Here is a 23413-nt window from a genome sequence, read left to right as displayed (position 1 = left end):
GTGACCACACCATTGTGGTTATCTGGGTCATTAAGACCTTTTTTGTATAGTTCTTCCATGTATTCTTGCCACCTGTTTTTAATCTGTTTTGCTTCTGTTAGGTCCTTACATTTCTGTCCTTTTTTGTGCCCATCCTTACATGAAATTTTCCCTTGGTATCTCCAATATTCTTGAAGAGATCTCTAATCTTTCCCATTCAACTGTTTTCTCTTATTTCTTTGCATTGTTCACTGAAGAAGACTTTTTATCTCTTCTTGCTATTCTCTGGACTTCTGTATTCATTTGGGTATATCTTTCCTTTTCTCTGTTGCCTTTCATTTCTCTTCTTTTCTCCGCTATTTGTAAGGCCTCCTTAATTCAGCCATTTTGCCTTCTTGCATTTCTTTTTCTTTGGGATGATGTTGGTCACCGTTTCCTGTACAGTGTTATGAACCTCCATCCAAGGGACGCTATGTGTATGCAAATTCTATTCCATTTTACATAGAGCTTGAGAATCTGCAGAATTTTTTTTATCCTTAAGAAGGGTAATTTGGGCACTGGGGTCATAGAATCATTCCCCCACAGATACCAAAGGACAACTGTATCTAAAAATAAACTTCCAAGTCACAGCAAACTTGCCCAACCCTGCCACCCCCAGTTCTGCACTTTGCATAATTTTCACATCTAATTAAATGGGAACTTTATCCTGTTTTGCCCAGGTCTGAAACTTTAGGATCGTTCTCTTTCTTTCCCTCTCCACATTGAATCCCTTAGCAAATCTTATTCAGTTATCTAATGCTGCATAAGAAAACACTAAAATTAGTGACTAAAATGACAACAGTTATTTATTTACTTATACTTACGCAATTTGGATGGGTTTGGCCAGGACAACATGTCTTGACTCCTTGTAATGTCTACTGGGGTGGCTAAACTAGGGCCACGGATCCACTTTCAAGCTGGCTTATATATAGTGGAAGAGTTAGTTTTGCCTGTTAGCTGGGAGCTCAAGTGGGGATGGCTAAGTTGGGCTTCTTAATAAGATGGCTAAGTTCCAAGAGAAAAATACCATGAGTAAGCTTTCCAAGAAGATAGCTCTAATGTGTGGCATTTATTGATCCTCGCTTTGCATCATAGCTACTAATGTCTCATTGCAGGTCATCAGATGAACACTATACCACAGGTGAATATTTCAGAATGCAAACAGTCCTCACTATACACTGTAGGGTAGGACCATAAGAATGACCATGCAGCTGAAACCCTGCAAGGCTTTATTAGTAATCAGTGGGAAAGTTAGGATTGTTCTGTGACCTTTAGAAATTTTTGTCAAAACATTAAAAAAAAACGTACAGTCGGTTATAAAGTTGCATGTTAGAGAAATGGAAAATATACTAAAATGAACATTTATCTAGTACATTATAATTTTAAACACTAGAAACATTCTGCTATGTCTAGAATGGATAATCATCCAGGACCTTTGTATAGCACAGGGAACTCTGCTCAATGTTATGTGGCAGCCTGGATGGGAGGGAAATTCGGGGGAGAATGAATAATGTACATGTATGATTGAGTCCCTTTGCTGGCTGCCGGAAACTATTACAACATTGTTAATTGACTATACTCCAATATAAAATAAACAATTCAAAGGCAAGCATATACACCCAAAAAAATGTTTACTGAAAAGAGGAACAGTCTAAACCTGATGCTAGCAGAAGAGAAAGGATTAGGGCAAAACTTAACAACATAGGGAATAGGACAGCCATAGAGATCAACAAAACCAAAATTGGGCCTTCGAAAAGATCAACAAAATTGACGAACCTTTAGCTAGACTGACAAAGGAAAAATAACTCAAATTTCTAAAAGTAGGAAGGAAAGAGAGAGCATAAGGTCAATACTTTTATTTATAAGCAACTCTATACCAACACATCAGGTAACTTAGATGAAATAGACAAATTCCTAGAAAGACACAACTACCATTCCTGTTCAGTAGTATGCTAAAGATTCTACCCAGAGGAATAAAGAGGGGGAAAAAAAATACGGCATTCAGAGCGGGAAGGAAGAAGTAAAACTTTGGGGATTTTCTTTTAGGTGAATAGTGTGTGTTTAGAAGAAGTTACTCATGAAGAAGCAGTAACTGCCTTAAAGAACACATCTGATTTTGTTTATTTGAAAGTGGCAAAACCCACAAGTATGTATATGAATGATGGCTATGCACCACCTGATATCACCAACTGTAAGTCTGTTTGCTTATAATCTATCTTATTTCCTTAGACGTGATAAATTTTAATGAAAGTTCCCAATATAAAGTTTAAACATTATACAAATATTTAAAACAGAAGTGTTAAACATTTTTACCTAATAATTTTAAAAAATCAATTTTAAGTCAGAATCTTCATAATAATAAGGTGGGTGGGTTTTTCACTTTTTCACCTGTAATGTCATAGCAATAATTATTTAAGGCATTGATTCTTAAACTTTTATGTAAATGATAGCCACCAAAGGTATTTGCTCAAAATGGAGATTCTTGTTTTGTTCTAATAATTTTGAGATGGAACACAGAAAGATACTTGAACAAATAATTATTTTAATAAGCAAGGTAATTCTGATACTTCTAGTGCTGCCGATTCATGGGCTGTGCTTTGAGAAATAATAACTTAAGACTTGGGCTTTTCTATGCTCCCAACTGTGTGAGCACAGATACCATCTTTGTACTTCAAACTCTTAGTGTATTACGTAACACAGTTGTGCATAATACGATTGTATTTCCTAGAATCGTAGTGTAATGAAAGTACCTAGGTAATTTTAAGCTTCCTGTGTGATTTTCTTTTTTTAATATACAAGCTGAGATGAAATGTAAACGTATTTTAAATGTGTTCATGTTGATTGAAAAATGAAAGTTTTATTTGGTATATTGAATCAATACTAGAAGCACCCATATGTAATAATGATCAATATACTCTATAATCTGCTTTTCCAAGTTTTCCTTTTCTAAATTACAGAATTTTAGATATTTGTGGTTTTGTAATAATATTCAGTCTCTTTAATGAACAGAGGTGATGTCTTATACTTCATTTGTGTCAGAACTTTACTACTTGCTGAAAATTGTTCCATATATTTGGCTTGCACAGGGCTTTATGTAATTTTTATTTATTAGCAGCAGCAAATTGAATGATAAGCTCTTTTATTTACCAATTTAAATATTGATCTTATTTATTATGCTGCCTTATCTGTTCAAGACAACTAAGTGCCAGTTAATAGATTGAGAATTGGCATCCTGATTATGGTCAAATATACAAAAAAACAGGCTGCCGCTTACAGGTGAACTAGAAAGAAAACGCTACTTTTTATTGAATTATCTCTTTTATATAAAATAATATGACATGTAAAAAATAGGAGAGCTGGTCCTAAAGAGTAGTAATTAAATAATATTTGATTGTTTTCCCTATAGTCATATGTAGAATATTTCTTGCCTTTTTTTCATCTGTTTTTAAACTAATAGAATATTGTGAAAAAGTTGAAGTTTACATTGCTAGTTCAACTTTATCAAAAAGTGTTCTGTTTCCATTATCTCTTTGTGTGAATTTTGTTATACACTTCCAGACCATGTTCATACTATGCACACAATTCATAAATAACTTACTTATGTGTGTTTTAAGATGCATTTATGTTTGAAAATTTTTTACATCAATGGTTTTTACCTGTTGGCTCTCCTGAAGCCCTTGCCATCAGACTGTTCAACTTACTGCCTATTCCTTATGTTAGTCATCTAGTGTCCTCCCCATCAGTGTGGCTTTAGTTACGGAAGATATTAGTGGTGCTCTCATTGTCCTTTGATACTATTACTCACATTGTCATCCTTAGTGATGACCAGTCAAAACCCACACTGATTCATTCAATAACCGGGCTTCTTTTTTTACTGATCTGTTTCTAACTCTCCTGCCCTCCACTCCGACTCAGATACTTGCTTCCAAGATAATAATTTAGATCTTATCAATTGTCAGTACCTTCACCATGTCCAAAATCTTGATTTAAATCATCTCATTCTCTGACTGCATCCATCAGTTTATTTACTCCTAACAGTTCATCTTCATTTTGATCTTCAGTCATTTGATGCCATTACTTGGTTGTTTCTTTGTGTCTCTACTTGTCTTCTTTTTTTTTTTTTTTTTAACACCACCAAAGTTTACTTCTGCCCCACACAATATGCTCTGTTGGCAGGGGCTCTGCTCCACATAGTCACTCAAGGATCCAGGCTGGCTGATGGGCTGTCATCTTCCATTACCTGAATTATTTCAACTGAGGTGCAGACTCTCCAGCCCCACACTGGCCCCATCACATCTTACTGCATCAGTCTCCACTGTGCATGGTTATGTTGCCGTCCGGATGCTAATGGATTTTGAGTCTGCAGTCCTCTTTGGTCTGTGAATAGCAGCCTCGCAGTGACCTTCTGTTCAAGCTTACTGCTCTGCTTGTCCGAGTCAGTTCTCAACACAGCAGTGGTGTGATCTCTTTGAAATTTGTCAGATGACTGACTTCTTTGCTCAGAATCCTGCCTTGACACTTAGGATAAAATACATCTTCCTTTCCTGCTTCTTTCTTCCTGGTCTCTCTGCTCCAGCCCCGCTGGCCTCTGCTGTTCCACCTCTATGCCTGTTGCTCTTTCTGCTACGAACCTTCTTCCCTGTTCTCTTAGCGTGCTAGATTTTTCTCCTTAGCACTGTCACCACCTGGCAGAACAGCTGTCAGTCTCCCCCTCCTCCACACAATAGAGCTTCAGTGCTTTCTCCACTTCTGCTCATGGTGTTGGTACCCAATACAGTTCTCCTACCCGTGCCTCTGGGAAACTCACTCTGGGCCTGCAGCTTCTTCTCCATCCTAGAAGCCACAGCATCTCTTGTCTTCTTTTTTAACTTAGCCTCCTTGGTTTGTCATTATATTCAGTTCACTGCATATATCTTCTACTTTCTTGCCTTCTTCATCTTCACTGGCAGAATTCCAACCTTAGTTCAGCTTGCTGTCTTCATCTAGTCTTGCTCCCTAAGAAGCAGAACATGACTGGAGAAAAGCTCAGAATTATAATTTAACTATGACCATAAATCTAGGATGGGGTCATGCTCTTAACAGTTGTAATGCACCTATGGATAATAGCCAAAATATGGTACCCAAGAATCAAACTGGGGTCTCCTGCATTGCAGGTGCATTCGTTACCAACTGAGCTATCAGGGAAGCCCACTCAGGAATAAAAGGAAGTTTATTACTGAATAAAAAAAGTTCATTGGATCTGATAAACCAGTGGTTCCCAACCTTTTTGGCACCAGGGACCGGTTTCATGGAAGACAATTTTTCGATAGGTGGGGCAGATGGAGGGAAGGTTCAGGCAGTTAATGTAAACAATGGAGAGTGGCCTCTGAAGCTTGTTCACCCACCACTCACCTGGTATGCAGGTGAATTCCTAAACGGCACTGTTAAGCGGCCTGGGGTTTGGGGACCTCTGTGATAAAGAACATAGTTTCTTTGTTGACATTAAAATTCTCATGCTTTTGCATTATGTATCTTTTCACTTTTAATTTATATGTTGTTAAACTTCTGACCCCTCACTGATCTCTTCCTACTTTTACCTTAAGTTCTTCCACTTGGCTTCTCTCCTAAACTTTGGAGAGTTTGGGTCATTAACCAAGATATCTGAGGACAATATTCAGGCTCCCTTGTTTTATAGTTCTCTGAGGAATCCTAATTACTTAGGATTTGCGGTATAGGAAATGGCATTGTTTCATCTGATTATTCTTTAGACAGTCATTTCTCTGATAGAAACATTAATTTTTAGTTCCTGCCATATGAAATACATGCCTTACATGTGAGAATGACTCCTCCAGAAAGGATCCATCCAAAGGCAAAGTCTGGATATGGTAGGGAAAAGGTACATTTTCTGGCTTGGGCAGTTGACTGAGTTTCTTGCCCAGTGGGTTTTTTTGTTGTTGTTCGTTTGTTTCAGCCAAACTTGTTAATGCAGCAAAGAAATTTGAGTCAGAAATCAGTAAACTCTGGACTTTAAAAGGCCAGTGATAATAATGGTTCACGTGAATGTCAGTCGCTTTAGGCCATCATGCCAGTTCCATTGAAAATCAGATATTCTTACATATCATGCCAGGAAAGACTTTGGTCTTCCGAAGAGCCATTGATAGAAAGTCCTTTGGCTCAAATGCAAAACATCATCTTACATATGAATTGGACAGGAAGCAACTGCTAATGTAGACTGCAAGCTCATAAAATCAAAGATGCAGCAGACTTCAAAACCATTTACTGTCAGTAGATCTGTCTTTTTCCTTTTTGTATGATTACAGAAACATACAGATGCATAGACACTATCTCCTTTTGATAGAGCATACATTCTTTTCAGTATACTGTATTTATAGTCATTACCTACTATCTTTCACTCAGGCTGCTTCATTCTTAAAGTTACCTCTCTGGCCACTATAGTAATTTGAAGTAATGATCCTTGCATATTTTTGTTTTCCTGATAGGTATTAACAGTGCTTTGTGCATGGAGAGATTGGTGGTTAAGTAATAAATATTTCAGCTAGATTTTTGAAATGCCGTGTACCTTTATCACAGTTAATACCTCAAGAAAGTTAAATATTGCTTTCTACATTTTTCAATAATCACATAATTCAAGTGCATTGTGGTTTTGGAAGTTACAACTGAAATGTGTTGCTTACCTGGGTCAGAAATAACTTTATAATTTTCTGTTCTTAGCTCTTACTAGAATTACAACTGATGGACTGTATTGATGTTTATTATTATTGAAATGAAATTATTACTGGACTTTTTCTTATATTTTTTTGTTTCTTTACTAGGTTACCATTTTGCAGGGGGGGGTACATTAAAAAGGATAATTATGAATTGGATTGACAAATCTGATTTGGTGTCAGGGCATGTCCTTTTTTTCCCTTTACATTTTAGAGCAGTTTTAGGTTCACAGGAAAATTAAGCAAGGATCCAGAAGTGTCCCACCTCCATAGCTTTTCCTATTATCAACATCTCCCACCAGAGTGGTACATTGGTACCAACTGATGACCCTACATTGCCACATCATTACCCAAAGCCCATAGTATACTTTAGGGTTCTCTCTTGTTGTACATTCTGTAGGGTTGGATAAATGTATAATGACATGTACCAGCTATCAGTATCATACAGCACAGTTTCATTGCCCTAAAAATCCTGTACTCTGCCTATTCATCCCTCCCGCTCCTCTAACCTCTGGCATCCTCTGATCATTTTACTACCTCCATAGTTTTGCCTTTTTCAGAATGTCATGTAGTTGGAATCATACAATATGTAGCCTTTTAAAATCTGAACTTCTTATACCTAAAACTAACACAACATTGTAAATCAACTGTACTCATAAAAATTTAAAAATATATATATCACATTTTGATTTTCATAAAATATGTTCTATATAATTTGATTAACATTTCCTACTTTACCTGAAACATACAAAATGGCATTGAATATATCATGTATATCCAATTGAAATACCAAAGTTATACCCAAAAACCTCAAACTCCTTAAAAACAATAAAAGTAATTCAGCCCTCTGCTGATTTTGCCAAATTTGAGTTAAAAATTCAAAAATATTTTAAAATCACACAGGCTAAAGTTTTCCATAAACCTGTTGAATTAAAGAAGACATAGTAGATATTTGAAAGAAAAGCAAAAAGCCTCCTTTCACATAGTAATGTGCAGGAATTTTTAACTCCTTTGGGTAAATAACCAAGGAGTGCAATTGCTGGATCGTGTGGTAAGACTGTTTAGTTTTATAATAAACAGCTAAATTGTCTTCCAAAGTGGCTGTACCATTTTGCATTTCCACCAGCAACGTATGAGAGTTCCTGTTACTCCACATCCTCACAAGCATTTGGTTTTACCATTGTTCTGTTTTTTTAGCCATTCTGATAGTTGTACAGCAGTATCACATTGATTTAATAAGCGTTACCTTAGTGCAGGAGACAAAGGAGATGTACTTTCGATCACTGGTTTGGGAAGGTCCCCTGGAAGAGGAAATGGCCACCCACTTCTGTATTCTTGCATGGAAAATCCCATGGACAGAGGAGCTTGAAGGCCTTGTAGACCATGGGGTCACAAAGAGTTGGACATGACTTAGCAACTGAGTATGTATGCACACACATGTGATAGATCATATGTATTTTTTTCTGAATATTGAACCAACCTTGCATACTTGGGATAAATCCCAGATGCTTGTGGTATATAATTTTTTTATATATTGTTGGATTTGATTTGCTGACATTTTGTTGCAGATTTTTCCACCTATGTTCATGAGAGATGTTGTTCTATAGGGTTTTTTTCCTTAAGATTTCTTTGTCTGGTTTTGTTAAATAATGCTGGCGTCATGGGATAAGTTAGGAAGTATTCCCTTGGCTTCTGTGTCCTGGAAGTGGTTCTAGACAATTGGTATAATTCATTTCTTTAATATTTTATAGAACTCACCACTGAACCCATTTGGGCCTGGTGCTTTCATTTCAGAAGATTATCAATTATTGATTCAGTTTTTCTAATAGATATAGATAGGTTTGTTCAGATTGCCTGTTTCTTCTTTGTGAGTTTTGGCAGATTGTCTCCTTAAGGAACTGGTCCATTTCGTCTAGGTTACCAAATCTTTGGGCCTAGAGTTCTTCATAGTACTTACTATTCTTTTAATATCATGGAACCTGTAGTGATAGCTGCTTTTTCATTTCTGTCTTCTCTGTTTTTCTCTCAGCCTGGCTAGAGGCTTATTGATTTTATTGATCTTTTCAAAGAACCAGCTTTGGTTTTTATTAATTTTTTTCTCTGTTGATTTCTGTTTTTTTTAATTTCGTTGATTTCTGCTCAGATTTTTCATTTTTTTACTTCTGCTTACTCTGAATTTCATTTACTCTTTTTTTTCTAGTTTTATAAGGTAGAAGCCAAGATGATTCATTTTAGATAAAGATCTTTCTCTTTTTCCAATACATGCATTTAATACTGTAAATTTCTCTCTAAGCACTGCTTTTCCTGTATCCCAGATGTCGATAAGTTGTGTTTTCATTTTTTTTTAGTTCAAAACATTTTTAAAATTTCTCTGGAGCTTGCTTCTTTGACCCAAGTGGATCTAGGAATGTGTTATTTAGTCTCCCCATATTTGGGGGTTTTAGCTATCATTTTGTTATTGATTTCTAGTTTAATTTCATTATGGTCTAAGAATGAACATTGTATGATTTCTATTTTTTTTAATTTGTTGAGATTTGTTTTATAGCCCAGGACACGGTCTGTCTTGGTGAATGTTAACATGGGAGCTTAAGAAAAATATGTTTTCTGCTGTTGTTGAATGAAGTGGTCTATAGATGTCCATCATATCCAGTTGATTAGTGATATTATTGGGTTCAACTATGTCCTTCCTGATTTTCTGCCTGCTGTATTTGTTCATGTCTGTTAAACAGGTATGGATTAATCAATTTCTCACATAGTTTGGCCTCACATAGTTCGGCCTCACATAGTTCGACACTCTATTGTTAGATGTTAAAGATTGTATGTCTTCTTGGAGAACTGACTACCTTATCATTAAGTAATGCCCTTCTTTAACCTGGATAATTTTCCTTACTTTGAAGTCTTCTCAGTTGGAAATTAATATAGGTACTCCTGCTTTCTTTTGATTAGTGTTAGCATGATGTATCTTTCCCCATCCTTTCACTTTTAATATATATAGGCCTTTATATTTAAAGTGGCTTTACTGTAGGCAGTATATACTTGGGTCTTGGTTTTTTGATCCACTCTGACATTCAGTTCAGTTCAGTCGCTCAGTTGTGTCTGACTCTTTGCGACCCCATGGATCGCAGCACGCCAGGCCTCCCTGTCCCTCACCAAATCCCGGAGTTTACTCAAAATCATCTCCATCGAGTCGGTGATGCCATCCAGCCATCTCATCCTCTGTCGTCCCCTTCTCCTCCTGCCCTCAATCTCTCCCAGCATCAGGGTCTTTTCCAGTGAGTCAGCTCTTCACATGAGGTGGCCAAAGTATTGGAGTTTCAGCTTTAGCATCAGTCCTTCCAAAGAATACCCAGGACTAATCTCCTTTAGAATGGACTGGTTGGATCTCTTTGCAGTCCAAGGGACTCTCAAGAGTCTTCTCCAACACCACAGTTGAAAAGCATCAATTCTTCAGTGCTCAGCTTTCTTCACAGTCCAACTCTCACATTCATACATGACCACTAGAAACAGCATAGCCTTGACTAGATGGAGCTTTGTTGGCAAAGTAATGTCTCTGCTTTTTAATATGCTATCTAGGTTGGTCATAACTTTCCTTCCAAGGAGTAAGTATCTTTTAATTTCATGGTTGCAATCACCATCTGCAGTGATTTTGGAGCCCAAAAAAACAAAGTGTGACACTCACTATTTCCACTTAAAATTAGTGTACTTAGGCCATTGATATTCAAAGTGATTGTTGATAGAGCTGGATTAATGTCTGTGATATTTGCTACTTACTCTTTTCTATTTGTTGCCCTGTTTTTTGGTCCTATATTTGTCATCCATTTTTTTGGGGTGGGGGGAATGGCTTTAATTAAGCATTTTATATGATTCTGTTTTCTCTCCTTCCTTAGTGTATTAGTTCTGTTCTCTTTCACTTTTTTTAATGGTTGCCCTAGAGTTTGCAGTATTCATGTATGCTAATCTAATTCCACTTTGAGGTAAGACTGTACAGTTTTACCGTTAGTGAGAGTTTCTTATAATAACAAAATAATACTAATTCCTCACTCCCATCCCTTGTATCACTTTTGTTTCGTGTATCATTTGTATCCTTGTATCATGCTGACATTCATTTCATTTATACACAACTATATAGATGCATAAATAGTCAAATACAACATTGCTGTTATTGGAACAGGGTTTTGTTAGATCAATCAAGAATAAGAAAAACTAGTTTTTATTTTACCTTATTCCCTCAGTGCTCTTTCTTTCTGTATAACTGAACTTCTGACTAACTGAACTTCCCTTCTCTCTAAAGAACTTCTTTTAACATTTCAAAAGCCAAATCTACTAGCAATAAATATTCCCTCAGTTTTTGTTTAATTAAGTGTTTATGTCTTCTTCACTTTTGAAGGATAATTTCACAGGATACAAGGTGGGTTTTTTCTCTTAACACTAAATATTTCACTCCATTGTCTTACTTGAATGACTTACTAAGGAGAAGTCAAACGTAATTCTTACCTTGCGCCTCTACCAGTAAGGCTTTTAATTCCCTGCGACTGCTTTTAGGGCTTTTTGCCCCTCCTTTTTTCTTCTGTAGTTTGGAAACGATATGCATTTGCATTTATCCTGCTTAGTGTTCTCTTGAGTTTCCTAGGTTTGTCTATGGTTTGGTGTCTGACATTAATTGGGGAAATTATCATCATTGTTGTTTCAAATGCTTTTATTCTTTCTCTCCTTATCCTTTTGGTATTCCTATTACACATATTGTAGTTTTTGTAGTTTTGTAGTTTTGTCACTTTTCTTGGATATTTTGTTCTGATCCCCGCCCCCACCCACCAACCCCAGTCATTTTTTCTCTTTGCTTTTCAGTGTTAGAGGTTACCACTGAGATATCAAACTCAGAGATTCTTTCCCTCAACCATGTCCAAACTACTAGTAGTTCATCAAAGACATTATTCATTTCTGTTATGGTGTTTTTGATCTTTAGTATTTCTTTTTGTTTCTTTCTTAGAATTTCCATCTCTCCACTTGTATTGCTCATCTGTTCTTGCATACTGCCTTCTTTATACATACTGTTTGCTTTATCCATATCAGTGTATTAATCATTTTTGTTTCAAATTCTGGTCTGATCATTCCAGCATCACTGTTGTTTATGAGTCTGGTTCTTAGGCTTGCCCCGTCTCTTCAAACTGTGTTTTTGCATTTTAGTATGTTCTTTTTTCATGAGAGTCATGCTGGAAAGCCAGAAGTCCCTTAATTTATTTTAAAACTTTGTCAAGCATAATCTTTTTGCACTTATTTTTAAGCTTTTGGTTTTTGTTACTCACAATCAAATTTTGAGTATGCAGTTGATCAACAATGTGGGTTTGTACTATGCAGATACACTTATATATAGATTTTTTTCAGTGCATACTACAGATCTTACGGTTGGCTCAATCTGTAGATGCAGAACCATGAATATTGAGGCCCAGCTGTAAAGTCATATGTGCATTTTCAACTGCTTGGAGGGTCAGTGCTTCTAACCCCCATGTTGTTCAGGGATCCGCTGAATATACTTTAAAAATGTTAATCTGCAAAATAACTTCTTAGAAAAATTAAATTATTATACTTAAGATTGATTTAGTTCAGTCTTTCCTGTGACAATCTTTTGAATAACATTTGGCAAATCAGTTACTGTAAAACTCCTTTTTAGTTGTTTTGTCAGAGAAACCAAATGGAGTAAGTTTGCTTTGCTGATCTGAATGTCTAAATGTCTAGTTTTACCTGGAAAGTTGAGCTTCTCTAATTTTTTTTTTACCTAGTAAATACATTTTCTCTACGAAAACCTATTATATAAATGAGTAACTATGAATTATACATTAATCAACTGTGACATTGATAACCTATAAACATGGTACTGAATGGTGTGTTTCCATTTTCAAGTGTTCTTTACTTTATTTTTAAGCTTCTTCTCAGCCTATCGATAACCATGTTAGCCCACCTTCCTACTTGGGCCAGACACCAGCATCACCAGCCAGATATTCACCTGTTTCTAAAGCAGTACTTGGAGATGATGAAATTACGAGGTAAGGAATTGAATAGTCATCATTCTTAGATAAAGCCAACCAACCAAGTAGGATAGTCACAGTTTTCAGGACTAAATAATTCTATTAACAGATAATAAATTTAAACCTTAATTTTTTATTTGAAAGGTTCATTAAAGGGCCATAAGTGTAAAAATATTTTACTTTACAAATCTCCACTTTTTTTAATGTTCCTTTTTTCAAGGATTGGTAAATTATACTTAAAAATTAGTTCCGGTGAACCGAAGTTAAAAGTATACTTATGAATATTTAAAACTAGCTTTTCATATAGTACATTTCTAATATATACCATAAAATATTATGGCTGTCATTTGATTCGTATTCAGAATTTTGTTTGTTGGTATATATATTTGATATTCTGACACCTAAAATCTACTTTCATCTAACATTACTAACATTACTCACTGAAGTTTGCGGATTATCTTTTTATTCCCAAAAAACTTAGATAAGTAGGAAACAAAAAGTGAAAAAATATTTTAGGTGTTTTTCATATTATTCAACTTAGTAATGTATTATATATGAACAGTTTGCTGTATAACTTTCATGGAAGTATTTCATATTAGCTTTATAGAATTTAATGGTAAATGATACCAATTAATGTCATTTATGTTTTTTAAATTTTATTATTATTGACTATTTTTTTTGAACTTTTATAATTATTCTGTATTAGTTAGACTACCAACTCTAAGCAGTGATCACTTAAATGTCAGATAGGAGTGTTTGTCCTGTCCTCTTCTTCAAGAGTTACCAGCGTTGAAGATTTAATTTAATAGGTGCTCAGTAATTGTTTTAGAATGTATATTGTCAGAAAGAATAGCATCTATGATTATATATTTCTGATATGAATTTTTAGGGCCATTAACATTTAGGCTGTGCTAGTATACTGATCTATCATGGCTGTTTTCTTGTTGCTATTATCTAATAGTGTTTATTTATAGAAGTAAAGTGGGGGCTCAGGGCTTTTCGCCACACCGCATCCCCTTATCTTCCTCTGCTGGGTCAGCTATGGCGGCCGTGAAGACCCTGAACCCCAAGGCCGAGGTGGCCCGAGCCCAGGCAGCGTTGGCGGTCAACATCAGTGCGGCCCGGGGGCTGCAGGACGTGCTGAGAACCAACTTGGCCTAAGGGCACCATGAAGATGCTTGTTTCTGGTGCTGGAGACATCAAACTCACTAAAGATGGAAATGTGCTGCTTCATGAAATGCAAATTCAGCACCCAACAGCCTCCTTAATAGCCAAAGTAGCAACAGCCCAGGATGACATAACTGGTGATGGTACCACTTCCAACGTCCTCATCATTGGAGAGCTGCTGCAGCAGGCGGATCTCTACATTTCTGAAGGTCTTCATCCCAGAATAATTACAGAAGGATTTGAAGCTGCAAAGGAAAAGGCACTTCAGTTTTTGGAACAAGTCAAAGTAAGCAAAGAGATGGACAGGGAAACACTTACAGACGTGGCCAGAACATCTCTACGAACTAAAGTTCATGCTGAGCTTGCTGATGTCTTAACAGAGGCCGTAGTGGACTCCATTTTGGCCATTAAAAAACAAGATGAACCTATTGACCTCTTCATGGTTGAGATCATGGAGATGAAACATAAATCTGAAACAGATACAAGCTTAATCGGAGGCCTTGTTTTGGACCATGGGGCACGGCATCCTGATATGAAGAAGAGAGTAGAAGATGCATACATCCTCACGTGCAACGTGTCATTAGAATATGAAGAAACAGAAGTGAATTCTGGCTTTTTTTACAAGAGTGCAGAGGAGAGAGAGCAGTTAGTGAAAGCTGAAAGGAAATTCATCGAGGACAGAGTTAAAAAAATAATCGACCTGAAAAAGAAAGTCTGTGGTGATTCAGATAAAGGATTTGTTGTTATTAATCAAAAGGGAATTGATCCCTTTTCCTTAGACGCTCTTGCCAAAGAAGGCATTATAGCTCTGCGCAGAGCTAAAAGAAGAAACATGGAAAGGCTGACTCTTGCTTGTGGTGGGATAGCCCTAAATTCTCTTGATGACCTGAATCCTGATTGTTTGGGACATGCAGGACTTGTCTATGAATATACATTGGGAGAAGAGAAGTTCACCTTTATTGAGAAATGTAACAATCCTCCCTCTGTCACATTATTGATCAAAGGACCAAATAAGCACACGCTTACTCAAATCAAAGATGCAATAAGAGATGGCTTGAGGGCAATTAAAAATGCTATTGATGATGGCTGTGTAGTCCCAGGTGCTGATGCAGTGGAAGTGGCGATGGCAGAAGCTCTGGTTAAATACAAGCCCAGTGTAAAGGGCAGGGCCCAGCTTGGAGTTCAAGCATTTGCTGATGCATTGCTCATTATTCCCAAGGTTCTTGCTCAGAATTCTGGTTTTGACCTTCAGGAAACACTAAAGTTCAAGCAGAACATTCAGAATCCAGTCAGTTTGTGGGTGTGGACTTGAACACTGGTGAACCAATGGTAGCAGCAGAAGCAGGCATATGGGATAACTATTGTGTAAAGAGACAGCTTCTTCACTCCTGCGCTGTGATTGCCACCAACATTCTCCTGGTTGATGAGATCATGAGAGCTGGAATGTCTTCTCTAAAAGGTTGAATTGAAGCTTCCCCTGTATCTGAATCCTGAAGACTACAGAGTGATCCTAATAATACAGCTCTGGAATTTTGGTCCAAGCTTCAAATGATCTTCAAAGGATTTCCTTTTCCCATATTAAAAAAGAGAACACTGGCACCTATTCAGATTCTGAAGTTCTGAAATTATAATTACAGTATTTTTAAAATTGCACTGCAGTGTCCACAGACAGCAGGTCATACTTATGCAGTAAACAGGACATTTTGCTTTACCCTCAGTGATATAAAAATATTAGATAAGCATATGTTATCTACCTTGTTATTAAATAATCATTGAAAAACATTTTAATAGTAATAATTTCTTCTAATGGATTTATTTTATTTCCAATAGTTCCCTGTCACTAAGCATAAGACTTAAATAACATAAAGTTTTGAAGCATTCCTGCTTCCCGAGCATACTTTGGACTTTTCATGCGTTTAAGGTAGCTTTGCTAAAATGCTTCCCAGAAGTATTAAGTTATTGTGAGTAGAAAGATGGAACCAGAGGCAAGAGGGCTTCAAAGAGATGAAAATATAAAGTGGCAAAATAGGAAAGGCAGAGGCTAAAAAACACGACTGAAGATACGGTGACTAAGGACTAGTGAGATGGGTTTTCTGGCAAGGTGGTTATTTTCACAGCTCAGAACCTTTGCTTATACTGATACCCTTCCTAAATCCTCTAGTGTCCTGTTTTGCTTAACTGTTCTACATGTTCACACAAAATACAGTAGGTATATCTGAAGCCCTTGAAAGTGAAGTTGTGTTGCTAAACTTTGTGTTTTGAGGAGTTGGCAGTTGCCTGCAGTGAATGTGTAATAAATATAAAGTTAAAACCTTTAAAAAAAAAAAAAGAAGTAAAGTGGAAGTAGTTAGCGGTTTATGTAGTCTTTAGTCAGCATATTTCTCAAATTAAAAATATGTTAGCATCTTCATTGCTATTCCCATCTTTTTTCACTACATATCTCTTGTCTAGAATATTGTGTTGAACTTTTAGTATTATACAACAGGCCTACCTGTTTTCCTATATTTTTAAAATCAGGTGGTTGATTATTGAATATGTCTTTCTAAAATGCTGTGTTTTATCACTCTCTTTTGATAATTCTACTACTTTGCCCAGATAATGAAGTATTGAAATCTTTACTTCATATTAGAAGCTTTGCACAGTTTGACCCTAAACAATTTTTAAGAGAGTATATCACATTACCAATATAAAGGGAAGATAAAAGAATTCCCAGCATATAGTTAATGACTCTAAATTTCATTTTTTAACACCTTTGTTACAATATGGTTTACATACCATACAGTTTAGCTATTTAAAATGTATGGCTCTGTGATTTTTCACGTATTACAATAGAAATTTTTTAAATTATGGTAAAATATATATAACACCTTACCTGCCTTTTGAGAAATCTCTATGCAGGTCAAGAAGTAACAGACCAGACATGAAACAGCAGACTGGTTCCAAATTGGGAAAGGAGTATGTCAAGGCTATATATTGTCACTCTGCTTATTTAACTTTACATGCAAAGTACATCATGTGAAATGCTGAGCGGATGAAGCACCAGCTAGAATCAAGATTGCTAGGAGAAATATCAATAACCTCAAGATATGCAGATGACACCACCCTTAGGGCAGAAGGCAAAGAGGAACTGAAGTGCCTCTTGAAAGTGAAAGTGGAGGGTAAAAAAGTTGGCTTGTTGAGGGTAAAAAACACTCAACATTCAAAAAATGAAGATCATGGCATCTGGTCCCATCACTTCATGGCAAATAGATGGGAAAACAATGGAAACAGTGACAGAATTTATTTTCTTGCTCTCCAGAATCACTGCAGATGGTGACTTCAGTCATGAAATTAAAAGACACTTGCTCCTTAGAAGAAAAGCTACAACAAACCTAGACAACATATTAAAAACCAGAGACATTACTTTGCCGACAAAGGGTCCATCTAGTCAAAGCTATGTTTTTCCAGTAGTCATGTATGGATGTAAAAGTTGGACCATAAAGAGATGTGAGTGCTGAAGAATTGATGCTTTTGAACTGTGGTGTTGGAGAAGACTCTTGAGAGTCCCTTGGATTGCCAGTCCATCCTAAAGGAAATTAGTCCTGAATATTCGTTGGAAGAACTGATGCTGAAATTCCAATACTTTGGCCACCTGATGCAAAGAACTGACTCATTAGAAAAAGACCCTGATGCTGGGAAATATTGAAGGCAGATGGAGAAGGGGACGTCAGAGGATGAGATGGTTGGATCGCATCACCAACTCAATGGACATCAACCTGAGCAAGCTCCAGGATTTGGTGATGGACAGGGGAGCCTGGCATGTTGCAGTCCTTGGGATTGCAAAGAGTCAGACACTACTGAGTGACTGAACTGAACAGATGTATAACATAAAAAGTGCTATTGTAACCTTTTCAAATGGTGGTTCAGTGGCATTAATGACCAACACCACTGTCTTTTTCCAAACCCTTTTCATCACCTCAGACTCTGTAATCATTAAGCATTAACTCACATTTCCTGTTCTAGCTCCTGATAACCTCTAATCATATTTCATCTTTGTAAATTTGTATATTCTAAACTGTTCACTTAGTGGAATCTTACAATACTTAACATTTTGTATCTGGTTTCTTTCACTTAGCATAATGTTTACAAGTTTCATACATGTTGTTTTATGCATCCAAATTCTTATTTATGGCTATATAATATTTCACTGTATGTATATACCACGTTTTGTTTACCACTCATCTGTTGATGGACACTTGGTTTGTCTCCACCTTTTGGGTAATATGAGTAATGACATGATAAACATTGTCATGCACATATCTGCTTGTATACTTACTTTTAATTGCTTTAGATATATACATAGATATGGAATTACTGGAGCACATGGTAATAACTATATTTAGGTACATGAGGAATCACCTAATTGTTTTGTATGGCAGTCACACCATTTTACATTCTCACCATCAGTATATGAGGGTTCCAGTTTCTCCATATTTTCATTAGTGCTTGCTTTTTCTATTTTGTTTTGTCTTATGGCCTTTGTAGCAGGTGGGATGTAGCTCATTGTGATTTGTTGCCTTTCCCTAATGATTAGTGTTGTTGAAGATCTCTTCATATGCATATGATATTTGAAAAATTAGAATTTGTTTTCCTCTGGAAATACTGTTAAATTTCAACAGGATATTTTTAAACTATTATTTGCTAATGCAGTATTATAATTCCTACATATGTTTTAATGTACTATAGGAATCCTCACCATGAGGCCACAATATAACAAGGAAATAAGACAGCACCAATATAGTAAAACCTGTCTTGTGCCCCTGATCCTACCCTGCTTCTCCTACTCTGCCCCACCAAGTTAACTTCTTACCTAAATTTTGATTTTATTATTCCTCTTTTTCTTTCATATATGTCTGTATGTGTATATTTCCTAAACAACATATTGTTTAATTTTGCTGATTTTGACAAGAAAATATGATTTTGTTAATCCTGAAGTGAACTGACAAAACTGATTGATGAATACCTGTGTGTGACTGGAAAACACCACTTTAAATTTTGAGCAGACAGATATTTAAGATTAGTCCTACATTATATGAAAGAATCCCTAAAATTCATTTTTTAGAAATATTCTTTTAAGCCATTTGTTACCAACAGCTTTCTCCAGTATTTTTTTAAGAAGCAGATTAAATTTTTAAAATATTTACTGTGTATGAGACATTCTAATCTCAAATGATATTCTGTGATTCATCATATCTAAAATAGCCTACTGTTGGAATGTTCATAGTCTTACTGAAAATGTAAATGGTTCTCACACAGTTATGTACAACTGGCAATGGATGTGCAGCATTATTAGTTGTAAAATGTATCCCGATTTCAGAGATTTTAAATTACGAGTTGGAGGGAGCACAAGAGATGCATGTAGAAAAACAGATGAAAAGCAGAGATAGGTAGATGAATTGGAGGGATGTGACTTAAGAAATAAAGATATTTAATTATTTTATGTAAAAAAATCTAGAGATGGTCATTTCTGACATTTGTGTAGCAACCCTAGGTCCATGATGTCTCTGGGATTCTGTTGGTTTTATCTTCATGATTGTAATATGTCCAAATCAGTAATGGGATTTTATAGTTCATTCTTTTGTGTGGGTGAATTTGGGATAAGGAAGGGAACAAATGTGATTTGTGTGGCTGCAGAATGAGCTTTGTCCTTGTTAGGGTCTGTCTGTCTGAGGAAAGTGACAGTAAAATTTCCCTTTACTTCTCGGAGGCCAAAATAGGGTCATAGCCTCCAGTTATCAGAGGAGAGTGGAAGTACAGTGACTGGCTTAGGTCATTCATGGTTTATCCCTTTGAGACTGGAAACGGGACCTATGTACTTTCTCTAAACACAAAGGGATATCCACTTATTTCAACATGTGAGAAATGGAGTAACTACTTCTTAGACAATCAACTTTTCATGAGTATTATTTTTTGAGTGGGCTCTTTATATCATTTTTAAAATTTTTCACATTGCTTTCACCTTTTTATTTTAATTCTATATTTTACTAAAAGGATTTTTAGCTTTTGTATAAAACTAGGATTTTTCCTTTTAATTTCTAGGCTTAGAAAGAATTTCTTTTCCCCAAAGTTTAGAAAACTCCTTTAAATTTCATCTAATTTTCTTAATAGTATGGTAATATGATATATCAGTAGGGAATTCTCATTGATAGACTGTTAAGTTCTTTATATATTTTAAGGTATTCAATATTTTTTTCATTTTCAGGGAACCAAGAAAAGTTGTTCTTCATCGTGGTTCAACAGGCCTTGGTTTCAACATTGTGGGAGGTGAAGATGGAGAAGGAATATTTATCTCCTTTATTTTGGCTGGAGGACCTGCCGATCTTAGTGGAGAGCTCAGAAAAGGAGATCGTATTATATCGGTAGGATATGTTTATCAAAATAATGTTTTTACTATTTTAACTATGACCTGTTAATTATTAAAAATTTTTATATTCTAAAGATATGGAAGGTATTTTGGCTCTCTTCTGCTAACATTTTACAGCTTAATGTAGAGTTACAGAGTTGACAGGGAACATGTTCTGTATGATAGATTTTCTTTTGGTATTTCACTTAAAATATGTCAGTCTTTATGAATATACTTGAAGGAAGTATGCATTCTCTGTTTGTTGACTGCAAGGTTTTCTGTATGTCTGTTAACTCATCTTTGTTACTTGCATAGTTCATATCTTCTTTATGCTTCAGTCTGTTGTTGCTTTATTATTAAAAACGGCTTTTAAAGTTTGTGTGAATGGAAGTAGGTCTAACAGTTTGTCCTGGCAGCAATTTTTCTCCTTGTATATTTGAGGCTATGCTGTTAGATGCATCCAACTTTAGAATCAACTTTCCTTCCTGGTGAGTCCAGATTTTTTATCATTAGGTAATTATCAGTCAGATCTGATTTCTAGTTCATAAATTTTCTTCATCTGTGTCTAATAAGCTCTTTAGGCTAAAACTTTTTCATTTCAAAGTATCATTTTCTTTCTAGAAGTTCTAATTCTTTTTCAAATCTTCCTTGGTGGTTTTGGGAGAATCTTGACTATTTAAAGTTTGTTATGTTATGTTCTTTTAGGTTTTTCTTTTAAACCAATTTATTTTATACAGACATACCTCAGAGATACTGCAGATTCAGTTCCAGGTCACCACCATAAAGCATATTGCAGTATTTCCAAATACATATAAAACTTATGATTATGTTATATTGTAGTCTGTTCAGTTCAGTTCAGTGGCTCAGTCATATCCAACTCTTTGCAACCCCTTGGACTGCAGCACGCCAGGCCTCCCTGTCCCTCACCAAATCCGGAGTTTACTCAAACTCATGTCCATTGAGTCGGTGATGCCATCCAACCATCTCATCCTCTGTCATCCCCTTCTCCTCCCACCTTCTATCTTTCCCAGCAGCAGGGTCTCTTCCAATGAGTTGGTTCTTCACATCAGGTGGCCAGAGTACTGGAATTTCAGCTTCAGCATCAGTCCTACCAGTGAATATTCAGGACTGATTTCTCTTAGAATAAACTGGTTGGATCTCCTTGCAGTCCAAGGGACTCTCAAGAGTCTTCTCCAACACCACAGTTCAAAAGCATCAGTTCTTCCATGCTCAGCTTTCTTTATAGTCCAACTCTCACATCTATACATGACTACTGGAAAAACCATAGCTTTGACTAGAAGGACCTTTGTTGGGAAAGTAATGTCTCTGCTTTTTAATATGCAATCTAGGTTGGATGTATCTTTTCTTCCAAGGAGCAAGTGTCTTTTAGTTTCATGGCTGCAGTTCATCTGCAGTGATGTTGGAGCCAAGAAAGATAAGTCTTCCACTGTTCCCACTATTTCCCCATCTATTTGCCATGAAGTGATGGGACCGGATGCCATGATCTTAGTTTTCTGAATGTTGAGCTTTAAGCTGACTTTTTCACTCTCCTCTTATACTTTCATCAAGAGGCTCTTTAGTTCTTCTTTGCTTTCTGCCATAAGAGTGGTGTCATCTGCATATCTGAGGTCATTTATATTTCTCCCTGCAATCTGATTCCAGCTTGTGCTTCCTCCAATCCAGCATTTCTCATGATGTACCTTGCATATAAGTTAAATAAGCAGGGTGACAATATACAGCCTTGACGTACTCCTTTTCCTATTTGGAACCAGTCTGTTGTTCCATGTCCAGTTCTAATTGTTGCTTCTTGACCTGCATACAGATTTCTCAAGAGGCAAGTCAGGTGGTATGGTATTGCCATCTCTTAAATAATTTTCCACAGTTTGTTGTAATCCACACAGTCAAAATCTTTGGCATTAGTCAATAAACAGAATCACATGTTTTTCTGTACTCTGTTTTCTTTTTTGATGATCGAAGGGATGTTGGCAATTTGAACTCTGGTTCCTCTGCTTTTTCTAAATCCAGCATGAACATCTGGAAGTTCACAGTTCATGTACTGTTGAAGCCTGGCTTGGAGAATTTTGAACATTACTTTGCTAGCGTGTGAGATGAGTGCAGTTGTGCAGTAGTTTGAGCATTCTTTGGCATTGCCTTTCTTTGGGATTGGCATGAAAAGTGACCTTGCCAGTCCTGTGGCCACTGTTGAGTTTTCCAAATTTGCTGACATATAGAGTGCAGCACTTCCACAGCATCATCTTTTAGGATTTGAAATAGCTCAACTGGAATTCCATCACCTCCACTAGCTTTATTCGTAGTGATGCTTCCTAAGGCCCACTTGACTTTGCATTCCAGGATGTCTGGCTCTAGGTGAGTGATCATACCATCGTGAGTATCTGAGTCATGAAGATCTTTTTTTGTACAATTCATCTGTGTATTCTTGCCACCTCTTCTTAATATCTTCTGCTTCTGTTAGGTCTGTTAGATTAGCATTATGTCTAAAAAACATTGTCCATACCTTAATTTTATTTTATTGCTAAAAGATGCTAACCATCGTCTGGATATGCAGAAAGTCATAATCTTTTTGCTGGTGGAGGGTTTGAAGTATTTCAAGAATTACTAAAATGTGACAGTGACACAAAAGTGACACAAAGTGAACAAATGCTATTGGAAAAATAGCACCAATAGACTTGGTGAAAGCAAGGTTGCCACAAACTTCCAATTTGTTTAAATGCAGTACCTGTGAATACAGTGATGTAAAGCACAATAAAATGGGATATGTCTGTATTCTGTAAATAATATAATAGTTCTATTTTCTGAAGTTTAGGTATCTAATACATGTTACTTTATGATGACATGCTTTGTTTCCTAATGTTCTAAATTTTGCATTGTGAGCTTAATGTCAGTAATACTTTATATGTTGGTATTCAGTGCTGCCTGAATTGGCAAGTGGTATTCTTTGAAAATATCTTATACTGCTTGTAGTAGACTCAGGAGCATCATCCTTATAACCATTTTTCCAATGAGAAAACTGAAGAACAGAGTTTAATTTGCTCACAGTAGCTAATAATACCTCCCCTTAACCACTGTATTATGCTGTGTCATTTTGTTTTAATTAAATG

The 23413-nt window shown here is 36.2% G+C and overlaps 1 protein-coding gene and 1 pseudogene across 10 annotated transcripts in view; both read left to right on the top strand.

Annotated features, from left to right (window-relative positions):
- The window catches only part of DLG1 (discs large MAGUK scaffold protein 1), a 266358-nt gene that overhangs the window by 172501 nt on the left and 70444 nt on the right, over positions 1-23413 (top strand). For all 9 annotated transcript variants that reach the window (XM_013963634.2, XM_013963625.2, XM_013963629.2 and 6 more), the window contains 3 exons: positions 2065-2209; positions 12643-12763; positions 20154-20310. In XM_013963634.2, the coding sequence (XP_013819088.1) occupies positions 2065-2209; positions 12643-12763; positions 20154-20310 (423 nt within the window). The remainder of the gene's footprint in view (positions 1-2064; positions 2210-12642; positions 12764-20153; positions 20311-23413) is intronic.
- LOC108635607 lies at positions 13749-15521 on the top strand (annotated as a pseudogene). The gene has a single exon (XR_001917890.1). The product of XR_001917890.1 is annotated as a T-complex protein 1 subunit zeta pseudogene (transcript).

Source organism: Capra hircus, chromosome 1, assembly GCF_001704415.2.
Source record: "Capra hircus breed San Clemente chromosome 1, ASM170441v1, whole genome shotgun sequence".
Taxonomy (NCBI): Eukaryota; Metazoa; Chordata; class Mammalia; order Artiodactyla; family Bovidae; genus Capra; species Capra hircus.
This window is presented reverse-complemented; position numbering and strand designations above follow the sequence as displayed.